General features: G+C 38.5%; 2 protein-coding genes across 5 annotated transcripts; both read right to left on the bottom strand.

The window, feature by feature from the left end:
- Positions 1 to 80: 80 nt before the first annotated feature.
- On the bottom strand, positions 81 to 7,570 carry p2rx4b (purinergic receptor P2X, ligand-gated ion channel, 4b). The gene is given in 13 exon segments (XM_042488908.1): positions 81 to 153; positions 1,292 to 1,396; positions 2,033 to 2,098; positions 2,199 to 2,292; positions 2,376 to 2,512; positions 3,886 to 4,027; positions 4,132 to 4,212; positions 4,292 to 4,356; positions 4,358 to 4,389; positions 4,489 to 4,561; positions 6,310 to 6,381; positions 6,535 to 6,682; positions 7,428 to 7,570. Coding segments are annotated over 13 exon segments (1,191 nt in total). The 3' UTR covers positions 81 to 120.
- A 1,400-nt stretch (positions 7,571 to 8,970) lies between these two features.
- Positions 8,971 to 12,986, bottom strand: LOC121944598 (zinc finger and BTB domain-containing protein 26-like). Of its 4 annotated transcripts, none has more exons than XM_042488443.1 (2): positions 12,902 to 12,986; positions 8,971 to 11,017 (listed from the first exon to the last, which is right to left on the bottom strand). In XM_042488443.1, exon 2 carries the CDS (start codon positions 10,981 to 10,983, stop codon positions 9,667 to 9,669), a length of 1,317 nt encoding a protein of 438 aa, XP_042344377.1. In that variant the 5' UTR covers positions 10,984 to 11,017; positions 12,902 to 12,986; the 3' UTR covers positions 8,971 to 9,666. The 4 variants fall into 4 exon arrangements, with proteins under 4 accessions (XP_042344377.1, XP_042344380.1, XP_042344379.1 ...); XM_042488446.1 differs by having other exon boundaries at positions 8,971 to 11,163; positions 12,902 to 12,983; XM_042488445.1 differs by having other exon boundaries at positions 8,971 to 11,202; positions 12,902 to 12,972.
- Positions 12,987 to 14,052: the final 1,066 nt, after the last annotated feature.

Raw genomic sequence — 14,052 nt, forward strand, 5'->3', positions numbered from 1 at the left:
ACATTTACACGTCACTGGTTTTACTAAAGAATTCATATGGTTTTGGAGATTTAAAACATGTGTTTCACGGCAGGTTGAGATCCCTCTGCAGAAAAATATCCCCATGTTGATGTGACCATGCTACTGGGTTCCATAGCTGGCACTCATTGACAACTGTATCATAAAAACAGAAAGAAACACATTAATTCTGGAATAACAATATGATAAACAAATTCTATAGTAAAAATGATAATTCAAATATAATTATCTCAGATATGTGGGATGTGGATTTTCACAGTTTTGTGAGGAGTAAAGCTAAAACAATTAGTGTATCACAACAAAAATGGTTGTAGGATGTTGCATTTTAACAGTGTGACTTACAATCCAATATTTTCATAAATCACAAAACATATTTTCATACACAACTCCTTCTCCAGTGCTTAAAAGAAAAAAAATAACTGATGTGCCTCCCCAGTCTTGCACCATGCCATCCCCTCTCTTAACCAACCAACAGTCTGGCTCAGTGGATAGAGCAGCGCCCCATGTGCAGAGGCTGTGTCCTCGCTGTAGTGCTGCAGGTTCGAGTCCAGCCTCAGTCCTTTGCCTCATGTCTCCCCCTCTCTCTCTACCCCCTTCACGCTCACACTGTCCTATCAATTAAAGGCAATAAAAGCCCCCAAAAATAATATTTAAAACCAACCAACAGTCACCAAAATGTGACAGAAAAAAAGATTAAACTAGCAAGTGTTTATCAGGTGCCATAAAATCATGACTTGTGCTTTTGTGTGCCACCCTGTCATATTAGATTTTAAGTATTTTTGTCACATAAATAATATTAATGATGATGCACTGAATCCCTGTCAGCCACAATAGTCCAGAATTAGCAAGCACACACACATACACACACACACACACACACACACACACACACACACACACACACACACACACACACACACACACACACACACACACACACACACACACGCACACATCCATTGTGGACAACGTGGCACCAAGGAAACAGGCAACAAAAGAACAGGAAAAAACATGGCAGAAAAACTGGACAGTCTCTTTTAGTGAGTACCTTAGGTAACGGTAATACAGGATTTCTGATGTGGCAACACAATTTCATCACAGAAATATAGCAAAGATACATAAATAGTTCTAGAAGTAACACTTGAGGTAGTCTTCAGAATTTTAAGTGGTTTTATCTTGGTAATCTACCAAAAAGTGTCCCAGGTTACCTGACTTCACCCTGTTGAAAGCAGTGCGGAATGTAAAATGTGAAACTTGATGATAAGTCACTTACTGATTCAGTCTCAGCGTCCTCTCTCAGATATGTGACTTTATGTTTACTGTAAAGATCTCGTTTTCTCATGCATGTCAACATGAACCAGTCAGAAACCACAGGAACCTATGGGGAAAACATAAATTCTGTTTTTCTCAAGAAAAATGCATTTAATTTAACCCTTTAACAGTCACACTAATAAATACCTTTGCAAAAAAACCAAAAAGAATGTACAGCATTATAGACTGTAGAATATTTTAACAAAATGCATCAATTTATTTTAAAAAAAACAATTTTCCTAGTACAATCCATTGTAATTGTAAAGTAAATGTAATATAATAGTAATCTGACAATAAAAGTAACATCATTCAATAAACAAAAATATTAATAATAATATATGTAAGCAAATAAAAATTAATCTTATAAAAACTGTACAACTGAACAAATAAAGAAAAAATAAATATGAGAAATAGACATACAATAATAAATACAAACAATAAATAAATAATAATTTAACTAGTGACAAAATCTGTTTAAAATGTATGGTTGAAAAAACAAAAAGTCAATTTGACATAATAAAAAATAGAATTGAATAGAATTATACTATAATCAAAATATTAAATGCATCGTATAAAAAAAAATGTATGAATCCAAATTGGGTTTTGCCAAGTTTTTGGTAAAGTCACAATAAATGTCTACCATGCGGGCATAATGCCTGTTAATAATCACATATTGAGTGGAGGGTGGAACATGTCTACTCACCAAACTGAGGAATGATAACGCTGCACCCAAGTTCACTATGGTCGGTACAATTCCAAATTTTCCTGCCTGCAAAATAAAAGAACCCCCCCCAAGATATTGTAAGCAAAGAGACAACAAAATATACATTTTGCAGATTTTGCAATTTCAAGATGAATTCTGGCCTCACAGTTCCAAACACAATGACGTCAAACCGGATCCCGTAAGCTTTGATTAAGGTTCTAGTTTCTTCTCCATCTTGGGTCTTGTAGTATTTTGCAAACCTAAAAACAGTGATTATGAATAAATTCTTTGCCCCAGTTTAATGCATTTGTTGATAATCGTTTTCTTGTTTAAATGGTTTCACCTGAAGTTGTATCCAGGAGCCACATTATTGACAGGATGTTTGCTGTCCAGCCTGCGGAAGCTATACTTCGGGTAACATTTCCCTGCCCACCAGTCCAGGTCACAGCTCCAGTCAATGATAATACCAAGGATACCACCCTTTATCAACACAAAATAAAACTCATTCATTGTGTATAAGTGTAGGCAAATATATTATTATTATTGTTATTATTATTATTATTATTATTATTATTAATAATAATAATAATAATAATATTAATAATAATAATATTATTATTAGTCCTACTGAACACATGCAAGAAGAAACTAGAGTAGAGTTAGGATAAAATAAAAATCTGAGGATAGGGCTGGGCAATATATATAATACTATATCGTATTGAGATATGAGACTATATATTGCCTTAGATATTGGATATTGTTATATCATGATATAGAATAAATTGTGTTTTTTCCTGATTTCCTGCATTACAATAGAGTGATGTAGATTTCTTAGTTTATCAGACAGTCGAACTTGTTTTAATACTTGCTTTTATCCACTTTGTCATTGTATCTTCATTACTAATGATTAGTGATTTGTACCAGTAGTCATTCCTACAATATTGTAACATCAAAGAGGGAATTTGGTAAAAACAACAACACAAAAAAAAACAAAAACAGAAAAATTGTAATGTTCGATTCTGTCTCCCAGTTCTAGCATTAATGAAGTGCTTTTGAGGAGATTTACAAAAATATAGATATATAATATCATGTGTTGAGATATAGCCTAAAAACATTGCAATATAATTTTCAGCCCATATCGCCCAGCCCTACCTGAGGATAAATGATGCAGGATGCAGGACACGTAATGTCGATATAAAATAAAATAGAGCAAAAACAACAACAATAATAAAAGCAATCAAACCACAAATAAAAGGAACAAAATAGATAAAACATAAATTAAAAAGGTAAAAAAAAAAATAAAAAAAATAAAAAGATGACATCACATACAAGCAAGTCTATGATAATAGGTTTTGACAAGTGATTTAATACAAGTCACTGATTCTGCAGCCTTGTCTCCTCAGGCAGGTCATTCCAAAGCAGAGGGGCCCTGATGGCAAAAATACAGTCACCTCAATTTTTGTTTTATTTTATTATTATTATTATTATTATTATTATTTTAAAGATAATTTTTTGGGCTTTTCATGCCTTTATTCCATATGACAGGTTAAGCGTGAAAGGGGGAGAGAGAGGGGATGACATGCAGCAAAGGGCCAAAGCCAGAATCGAACCCACAGCCTCTGCAGCGCGGACACAGCCTCCATACATAGGGCAACCGCTCCATACACTGAGTCACCAGGTGCCCTGTCGCCTCTAGTTTTAAGCCTCCACAGCAGAAAATCCTTAGCTTCCGTGTCGTACTTCAGCCGTGCTGACTCACATCTGCTGTATGTAATACACTGACTATGGGTAAGTGACCCCATACAACACTAATTTAAAAAAAATCCAAACTATCCCTTTAACTCTGGGCATACCTTCACAGCCATGTCTTGAAACTCCTCTCCAGCCTCTGAAACGATGTGCTTGAGGCGGAAAATGGGGCAGTGAGGGTCTGTTGCACGATTGAATTCACACCTCTTCAGGTATGAGGAGTTAATATGAGGCAGTATGTTTCTACTGGAGGAGGAAGGAAGTCACACTTTTGATGTAATGGCACACAGCAACACATTTGGATATAACTGCACTGATGAGAGCCTTTCGTTTATATTCAGAACCCTGACCTGTGAAAGTTGAACTTTGGGTATGTTATGCTGTTTTTGATCAGCACAGTGAAGTTCTCTGCTGCAGCCAGCAGTGCACGTCTGTAAGAAACAACATGTCAGGCCATATCTCCATTTTGCTATAATTACTTTAATATTATAACATTGCTTATGTTCATACTCTGGCAGCTTAGTGTCTATTTCGAGAGGGCACCATGAGAGCACTTCACAGGTCCGAGCAGTCGTGTGAATAGTTCTCACACAGCCCTGTCTGTATACCTGAGTGGGAAATGAATGTCAGCTGGTGTTTGCTGTATGGTATCACATTAATTACCGCTGATGAATTAACACATATTACAACAAGTGAGGAAGGCCTACCACTGCCTCGAGGATCACTGTGCCCCTCGATACAGTCACAGTCATCCATACAACCAGATGAAAGGTTTGGAAGCTGAAGGAGAAATCATCAGTGTTTAGTGTTGACTGATGTGATTTTGTTAGTATGAGGAAATCTACATCAAAGTTCTTCTTGAGTAACGTTATTGACCTGAGCCACAGACTGTATAATAAAGATAGATGACAGACAGTAAGTCCTAAAACCTGGGAATGAATCAGCATTTCAGCAGTGTTGGTTTCCTCGGCTCAAAGTCAGTTGTTATTTTGTGTGGGTTTTTGGTTGGATGCCTGAAATAACGTCTGGAGATTTATAATAATACCTAGATACCAGATGCCAAGATTGCGACTATTCATTCCCATGGAGTTACTCTTAGCTTCCGAGTCTCACTGAATATGTGCACAGTTGTGTTTCTCCTGCTGGCCCCGTCCCTGGGTTCCCGCTCGGCTCATAGACTTTACAATGCTATGATGTTGCAGGTTCTATTATTATTTATTCACATTTTATAGGTTTCAAAACATGTTGCCAAAGGACTACAGTTGAAAATGAGCTTGATAGCTAACACTGGCACATTTAAAGAAATTATTAATGTGTGTTGTCCTTAAAGATAAAGTAAAAAAATATGTTTTAAATAACTTTTCTCAGCTTGAGGAAAGTTTTACAAATATAAAGCCTCCACAGATCTAAAACACGTAATAGAAAGAGGCATAATTGACTGTTTGCAGTTTGTGTGTCTTGTCCTTTACAGATGTCTCTTTTATGATGTTGACCTACAAGAAAGATGGTTTTTGAGCTGCAGGGGATTTTTTTTGCTGAATTACTGCGAGTGGCCACTGGAAAAAAAAATGGTGTGAAAGGCTGAGCTGCTTTTTCTAGCAGCCTAGTTCTGCGCTACCACAGAAACAATATGGTGGACTCCAGAGAAGAGGGCCTGCTCTGCATTTTGCTATAAACAGCTTACTCTAAGGTAACAAAATCACAACAATTTTTATTTTTGGGTTATTACAATTAATGGAAACATATTCGTGAATATTATATAGAATTTATGCCAATAGATGCCCAGAAATTCTACACATACTGGACCTTTACCCCTTTGAAATCTGAGCAAATTGGCTCAGTTTCTTTCAAAAACATGGAAAGAAAGCAACTTAACAAGAAATCAACATAAAATTATGATAAGATGTTGGTAAACAGTTATAAAAAAAATAACCTGAAATAAATCATGGAAAACAGGAAATTAACTGAAAAAAAATACCAAAATAAAACAAAAAATAATGATTATGAATAATACATATTTATATTTATTTTAATTTATATAACATAATTTTAAATGTATTAAAATAATCATAAATGGCCTTTTCTTGAAATGTTTTCGAGTCATTTGATTTTTTTTTTTTTTAAAGATAATTTTCAGATCATTTCGTGCCAAGTTGCTGATTGCTGTTTCCCATGTTTTTGAAAAGAAATCAAACCAATTTGCTCACATTTCAAAGGTTTAAACTGTGGGAGGCGTCTGAAGATGACACAAGGAAACTGATGTGGATCCGGGTTTCAAAGGGTTAATGGCATGTTTGGGTTTTTTCTACTATGGTAACTTGTGATTAGCATTTTTGGAACTAATTTCTGACATTTTAGGTTAAAACATTAATTGACTCACGGGGACAGTAAGTGACGGATTAATCAGTAATGAATGAGTTGTAACCCTACAAGTTACATTAAAAAATTAGGCTAAACTCTAATGACAAATTAACACATCATGTTAAACTTAAAATTGTCTGAGCTGCACTATCATATCAGCGACTCACCTCAGGACAACGAGACTGAGTTTGACGAGGGGTGATTACCATGTTGGTTAAAACAAAGAATGAATTATCGCCCTGTTAGACAAAAGAGAAATGTCACAAGGCAAACATAGTACAAGTCATTTTAGCACAATTGCCACATCATATACTGTGGACGATGAGTTAAAATGGAGAGCAATCATTCAGGTTGCCTGAGTGTGAGGAGTGTTTTTTTGTACGGTTAAATACCTGAGATGGGATAACATAATCAGCCACGTCCCAAAACCGGGGCTCCATGTCAGATGTGTTTGTGAAAGCGAAACCTTTCACTTTGGTGGTGACGCTGCTGATGACAGAGTCTGTGTCCTGGTAGGCTTTCTGTACCACACACACATACCTGCAAGTTTACAGCAGTGTCACACTTGAACAAATCACGACAGCTCAGCAGGCAGCTCATTACAACAGTGTTTCACGACTGCTTTAACTTTATATGCACTTTTTTTTTTTTAATACTCAATGCGCCCATGCACAGGCCCAGGGGCTCAAAGTGTCAGGGGCCTTTACTGCCAAAATGTCACTCAAATTAACACATACAGACCATCAGGAAACACAAAATAAATAACATAGAGACACAAAATTACACAGTTGGCAAAACAACCAAAAGAGGCGCCAAATGACTGACACAGATACAAAATACCTAAAAAAAATCAACATAAAATTATATAAGACATAAAACAACTACACAGAGACACAAAATAACAACAGAATGAGCAAAACAACACAAAGATGTAAAATGACCTCAAAGAGGTACAAAAGGGAGACACAAAATAACTTCAAAATAACTTCAAAAACACATTCAACTAACAAAAAGAAGCATATTTCCTTAAAAAAAAATCCCCTACAAAATGATGTCAAAAAGACACAAAATGATCACAAATGGGGCCTTTTTCATGTCTGTGCCCAGGGGCCCATTTTCTCTTAGTACGCCCATGTCTGGACAACTGCATCAAACAACAACCAAGAGTAATCAATAAGCATTCAATAACCAATATTTGATCTGCTTCATGAAGAAGAATGAAAAGAGTGAGAAATATCCACATTTCACCACGTACACCATCTCTCCCTCATCATTTGTTACTTACCCCACCACATACAGCACCACCAGCAGCTGGGTGAACCTGAACACACATCCTACTGCTATGTTTGGAATAAGCAGCGTTTTTGGTGTTTCATAATCAAATGCATAGTGCAGACAGCTGTTGCAGCAGCCTGCAGTCCTGCTCATCGCTGCACCGCTGATGGACGTGCAGTAATGGTTAGTGCACTTAGATGGCCTTATTCAAATCGTTGTATTCAAATCATCTTTAACCTCCGCATGATTATTATCCTTATATTACATAGAAGAATGTGAACAGTGTAGTAGTAGTTTATGAGGTGGATGTAACATTAGGTGGATGGGTGGGTGGGTATATTCTCCTGAACAGCCCTACCAGACACCAGGGGGCCCAAAGTGTCAGGGCCCCTCTGAAATTCGCCTGCAAAATAACACATACCAACCAGAAATAGAATAAAAATAACCCGAAAAATACAAAGATACTTACACTTTTGCACTTGTATTTGTCAAAAATTATTTTATTAATATGTATCAAAATATATAATAAATTTAATTTAAATTTAAATCTATTTTCAGTATTTCAATATTTGCTGCTTTCCCTTATCTTTACCAAAAGGAAAATCCATTTGAAGCAGCCCTGTGCAGGTCAGGTGTATTCAGGGGTGTTTCTAGGATTTGAGGTCACACAGGGCTTAGCTAAGACCTCTGTCCGGGGGTCCAGGGTACCAAATCCAGGCACTTGTAAAAAAAAATTGAGCTCTATTTTGATGCTTTTTACTGTATACTCCCTTATTTACATCAAAAGTAAAATATATATATATTTTTAATTATTTAATCATGTTCCATGAGTTGTGTTAATTCATAGTATTCAACAGGATTCAACACAGGACAGAATGTCGGAGTACAGTTAATTCCTTATCTAAAGGAGTCAAAGGAGCCTCTGTTGTGTAAAAGCAAAGGTGCTCTCAAACATCACCAGTGATCTCTGGTACAGCCAGATGGTGAGGGGAGGAAGAGGTGGTGACACAGTAAACCAGCTGTTACAGGCACTGATGCCAAACTGGTGCCCGCACTGTGGAGGACTACTGCTGTTGCTCCTGTGATCAGTGTAATCCACCACAGTAACATAGCACATCTACCAAATAATATCTATGTGGTTGTAAATTGAATTTAATTTCATTAAATGAAAGATGCATGACGGGAGGGTGAAACTGTTGCTTGGACATGCAAAAAGTGCACTGCTGTGTGCTCTACTTTAGTGATCCAGTCAAAGACAATGGAGCTTTGTTAAAACTCATCACACATTTACATCCACTCTGACTGGCAAACTGCAACTGATTAAAAAGCTTATAAAACCGACACTTAGGATGGCGTTAGCTGAAAGGTTTGTGCTTATCATTCTTCATGAATGAATATCTACATCACAAGAACTTCTTCTTTTACACTCAATTTCTTATCAGGAATGCAGTATTTACATTTATGCTGCACTTTATGTCCATAAATATTGTATGAATAGTGTCCATGAATAGTGGAGAAAACTGTATCACAATAAAAACACCCAAACCCAACACTGATTAACAGTCTTTTTTTAATTTCATAACACACATTGACCTCTATGAACACACGACAGATACAATGTCACTTTGGTCCAATAGTACCTCCGATATAAAGTCTGTATAAAAGAACCATTTCAGTTCACATAGACACTTTGGCATCCCATTTGTTACTGGCGTAGCTTGCCTTCAATAAAATCTTTTTTTTTCTACCCGCCCTCTTTCAAGTTTCTTTATACTGATAAAGTTCATGTCGTCTTATCCACACAGGTAAGAAAGAAAGGCTACAGTAGACTGTATACACAAAATACATGTGGATATTTTTCATTAGCAATCTTTTTTTTCATTGGACAACGTACACAGAGACATGTTAATTCATCAATAAAACTAATGAAGTACAGTCAATGGTTTTTGTTTCAGTGCTTAAGTTTCAAGTATGACATGAAGGCATCTACAATGTATTGTAGAAAAAAAAACAGTCCACAGTAATGAAGCTACAGTGAAACGGAGACCAGTAAAAACATATTTAATGTTTATGTCCTCTAAATCCATCAGGTCGAGACTGACACTATTAGAAACCAGCCGTTGAAGAATCACAAGCTCCAGCTTCATATTGTCTGTGTCTTCAACTGACAAATTTTGGGTGATAATGTTCCATCTGAGGGAAAGCCGCCCTGCATCACACCAGTTTCAATGACTGATTCAACAAAGCTACTAATAAAGGTCCACCGATTTCATATCAAAGTCAAGCCCGCCATCGTGCAGGTTGCGTTCGTTTGCGTTGTCAAAGCTGTTCTTCCCGTGGATCTGTTTGAGGTGCTTACGGAGAACTGGCTTGTGGGCGAAAACCATGTCGCAGTAGTTGCAGCGGTGCGGCTTGTCACCGCTGTGCAGGTTTAGGTGATCCAGCAAAGAACACTTTTGGGTGAAGGTCTTCCCGCAGATTTTACACTGGAAGGGCTTGATGCCGGCGTGGACACGCATGTGTCGGTGCAGGTTGCCCTTCTGTGTGAAGGTTTTGCCGCACAGCAGGCACATGAACAGCTTGTGCATCTTGAGGTGGTTGGCGTAGTTCTCCAGCTGGCGGAAGACCCGGGCGCACTTGGGGCACTGGTGGTACCACTGGAGAGGTTTGTCGTAGTTCCTCTGGTGCACGTTGTGTTTCTCTGCGGGAGGGGACGGTGGAGGGGGGCTGAGCGGGTATCCGGACATGCCGGGTGGAACCGCCATCTCGCTGCCACGACTGTCCACAGTGGAGTTAATGAGGGAATGCTGCGGCTCAGGAGAGTGGAGGGCAGCAGGTGGGCTGTTGGGAAAGTGACCAGTTATGGAGTTTTCTGCTCCGTCAGACACAGACTCCACTTTGACAATAGTGATGTCACTCTCCGCCACACCTGGCTTTGGACGTCTGGCCAAGATTTGAAGAGGGGACATCGGCTGTATGATCACATCATCATCGTCATCGTCGTCGTCGTCGTCATCATCGTCGCCATTGTTATCATCTCCAACCTGCACAACCTCCTCCCCCTCCTGATGGACAGTCCGAGCTTGAGAGCGCTCTTGCTCTCTCGGAGCCTGGGACGATAATCCCTCCTCCTTCTTCTCTCTCCTCATATCCACCTCCAGCTGGCGTCCAGACTGAGGTTTGATGAACTTATTGAGAGCTTGAGTGCACTGCTCCACAATGTGACCCATCTGGAGGAAGCTGGCCACCGTCAGATAATGCACCAGCTCCAGCTCAGGAAACTCCAGCTGGCCCGTGTAGCAGGACAGAAGCAGCTGCCGGCCCACCTCCGCCTCCTGGATCATGGAGATCTGGACCTCCCTGGAGTCCTGCTGAAGGATGAATTGGTCCCTCAAGAATGAAGAACCGGCAGCAAACACTACCTTGTGACCAGGGACCTCCAGCTGGTTGATGCGCACAGTGACATCACAAAAGCGTCTCTGGTGTCGCAGGAGGTTCATCTTCTGCAGCATGGAGTCCCCGAATGTGGCGAAGCGGAACTGCAGGATCACCTGGTTCTGGGCCATCGTGAACTGAGGGCCGGCAGCAGCAGCAATTCACCTGTTTAGGAAAAATTCAAAGACTGTATAATCTCTCCTTGGCAGAAAGTTCAGAGATGTTGAAGTGGGGTACTTATCCATAGCCAGTAGATTACAAACAGCAGATGTCGGTCAGCATGCCCCCAGTTTGGAGAAGAAGGCTGAAGTCTGTCATGGGAGTTAAGCAATCAACTGCTGTGTCTGTGTCTGAGTCAGCAACAAATCGTGTTTAGCCATTTACAAAAAGTCTCACCTAAAAAAAAAAATCATTATCTGTTTAAGTTTACATTATATCAAGAATATTTTTTGCTGTTTTACCTTATTGACAGACAGTGGTTTCTACCCGAAAAATTAAGCTGTTCGATTGCTTTTCTCAAAGCCAGACCCCATTGAGAAAAACAGTGATTTCACATTGATGAACACAGGAGTTTTTCGTCTATCTCTGCCTCAAACACATTATTTTCTTTCTGTGATTTTGTGACTTTGGTGTCTAAAAGGGTTAGTTTTGAGTCACCAAAGTCACAATAACGCTGGCTAAACCAACTGATGGAGGCAGTGGTATACTGGCAGCTCCTGTTCAGAGAGCTAAAATGACTGTTTTTTTTCTATAGAGTCTGGTTACTTAGATGGGGAACTATTGCTGCTACCTGCTTTTCTATTGAAACGGGCTGTCTGACGGACAGGTAAGCACTGAAAATACTCTCAATATAGCATACATTTAAAGTGATTTTTTTTAGGTAGGACATTTTTTAGTAGGTTAAAACACGATTTGTTGGTAACCCACATCCATAGCAGTAGGTATCATTGCTTAGCTTCTCAAAACTACAGATGTGCCAACATATATACTGTATGTAATACTACTTCCCTATAAGGATCGCACAATATAAAATTGTGTGAATTACATATTTTATCTGTAACAGTTGACTGCTGTAGGCTGTCTTACCTATCTAAAAATTAAAAAGGTTTTACGTAGCCTCAGAATACATATTTATAGATATGTATATTAGTGAATTATGCATTGTCTTCTACATTAAAAAGGAAACAGCAATTTTTTAAAATGAAATCTGATGAGATAATTAATTTAACGACCACCACCTGCGTCAATCACAACCATCACGATATCATCATAGTCTCTACCAAGCCTGGCGCGTGCTTCTCTAATTAACCCGGGTAAGTCTGACAAGCAGACGCCACTTTAAACTCTGCCAATTTAACACGAGCAAGCGTGTCTGTAACATAAACTAGCCTCGAGTTGTCTTAAATTATTTTCGAAAGCACCGCCCACTCTTCGGCTCGACGTTTATCCTCTAAAACATACGGTAACAAAACATATTTCATTGTAACACACTCTGTATTTGTTACCCAAAATCTACTGTTTTACCTGGTGGCTACGTAAACATGAAATATTGTTGAATAATGCTCAAAGCCGAATGGTATCAAATAGTAATACAAGTTTCAAAATGCTCTTATTGTTTCAGTACTGCTGATATTTGCCGATACACAAGACATTACAGTAAAACTGTCTGACCCGGACACTTGGTTTCCGCTGTCCGAGTCGACTGGACCTGACGTTATGGTCGTATCGATGCTAGCTTAGCACCGTCGGTACAGTAACGTTTAAATATTAGGTTTCTTTTCAGGGAAATTCGGTAGCCTGGGTAGCCTACTTCAACAAGACAAAAAGTAAAACTGCACAAAGTGACAGTCCATGCCTGACGTTAGCTTTAGCTGTAAACAATCAATCACAAATCGCCTCCATGTCCCCCTTTGGCCTACTCCTCTACTCTTTAGCTGCCATATCAGCATGTCTGATAACGAGCAACACTGCAGCTAACAAGCTAGCTAACAAGCTAGGCTATATAACTTTGTTTTTACAGCAGAAGAGACAGTAATAAGTAATGTGTACCTGTTAACCCGTGTAAACAATCCTGTTATAGATGGGCTGTCATCGGTAGGACACTGGCACTGTGTGTCTGGGGATGTGAAGGAACTGCTCCGGATGCAAAACCCATTTAAAGGCCCAGTACATGCAGCAGGGAGCATCTCTCATCCTCTCTCACTCATTAAGTAGACTTTTTAGATTTAAATAAGCCAAAATTACCCTACTGTTATTTCAGAAATCTAAAAATCAAGGCAAGACAGCTTTATTTGTATAGCACATTTCATACAGCGAGGCCATTCAAAGTGCTTTACATATATATGTATATATATATATATATATATATATATATATATATATGTGTGTGTGTGTGTGTGTGTGTATGTATGTATGTATGTATGTATATATGTATGTATATATATAAAATAAAAGATACAGATTTGCAATAAAAGATAAGATATTCTCAAGTGTGTATATATATATATATATATAAACAATAAATGAAAAGATTTAAAATAAGAATCACCATTGAAAATAGCAAAAGTGCAGATGCAAAGATAAGAATATTATTTAAAATGATTTAAAATCAAGTTTAAAATAAGTCTGTGCTACATGATATCAAAATGCTGCTTTGCCATGTTTTATTCTAACTCCCTGGATGGTCAGTAGGCCAGCCCCAGTTGTCCTGAGGCCCCCCCCCTCATATGGCTGTGGATCAGAGGTTGAGTGGGTAGTCCTCTAAAGGATAGGTCAGCGATTCAATTCCCGGCCCCTTCGGGCAACATGTTGAAGTGTCCTTTGGCAAGATACTGAATCCCTAATTGCTCCCAATGGCGCACCATCGGAGTGTGAGTGTGTGTGTATGATTACTGAGTAGCAGGTGGCACCTTGTACGATAGCCTTGGCCACCAGTGTGTGATCGCTGTGTGGATGGGTGAATGTGACAGTGTAGTGTGAAAGTGCTTTGAGTGGTCAATAAGACTAGAAAATCGTATACAAGTACAGTCCATTTACCATATGTCACAAGCATGTCAGAGGTATATTTTGGTGCTGAGCCACAGAGTGATTTATAGACAAGCAGCAAGATTTTAAAATTGATAATAATTGTGAATACAGCAGGTTGTGATTTCAGTGTCATTTTTAAAAATAAAATACATTAATTTTCCAGTTTTTCTCTC

Source organism: Plectropomus leopardus, chromosome 6 (assembly GCF_008729295.1).
Source record: "Plectropomus leopardus isolate mb chromosome 6, YSFRI_Pleo_2.0, whole genome shotgun sequence".
In the NCBI taxonomy this organism is placed as follows: domain Eukaryota; kingdom Metazoa; phylum Chordata; class Actinopteri; order Perciformes; family Serranidae; genus Plectropomus; species Plectropomus leopardus.

What these genes read in the sequence shown, in the direction of transcription:
- LOC121944598 (XM_042488443.1), bottom strand. Translation starts at nt 10,983, where the DNA reads ATGGCCCAGAACCAGGTGATCCTGCAGTTCCGCTTCGCCACATTCGGG.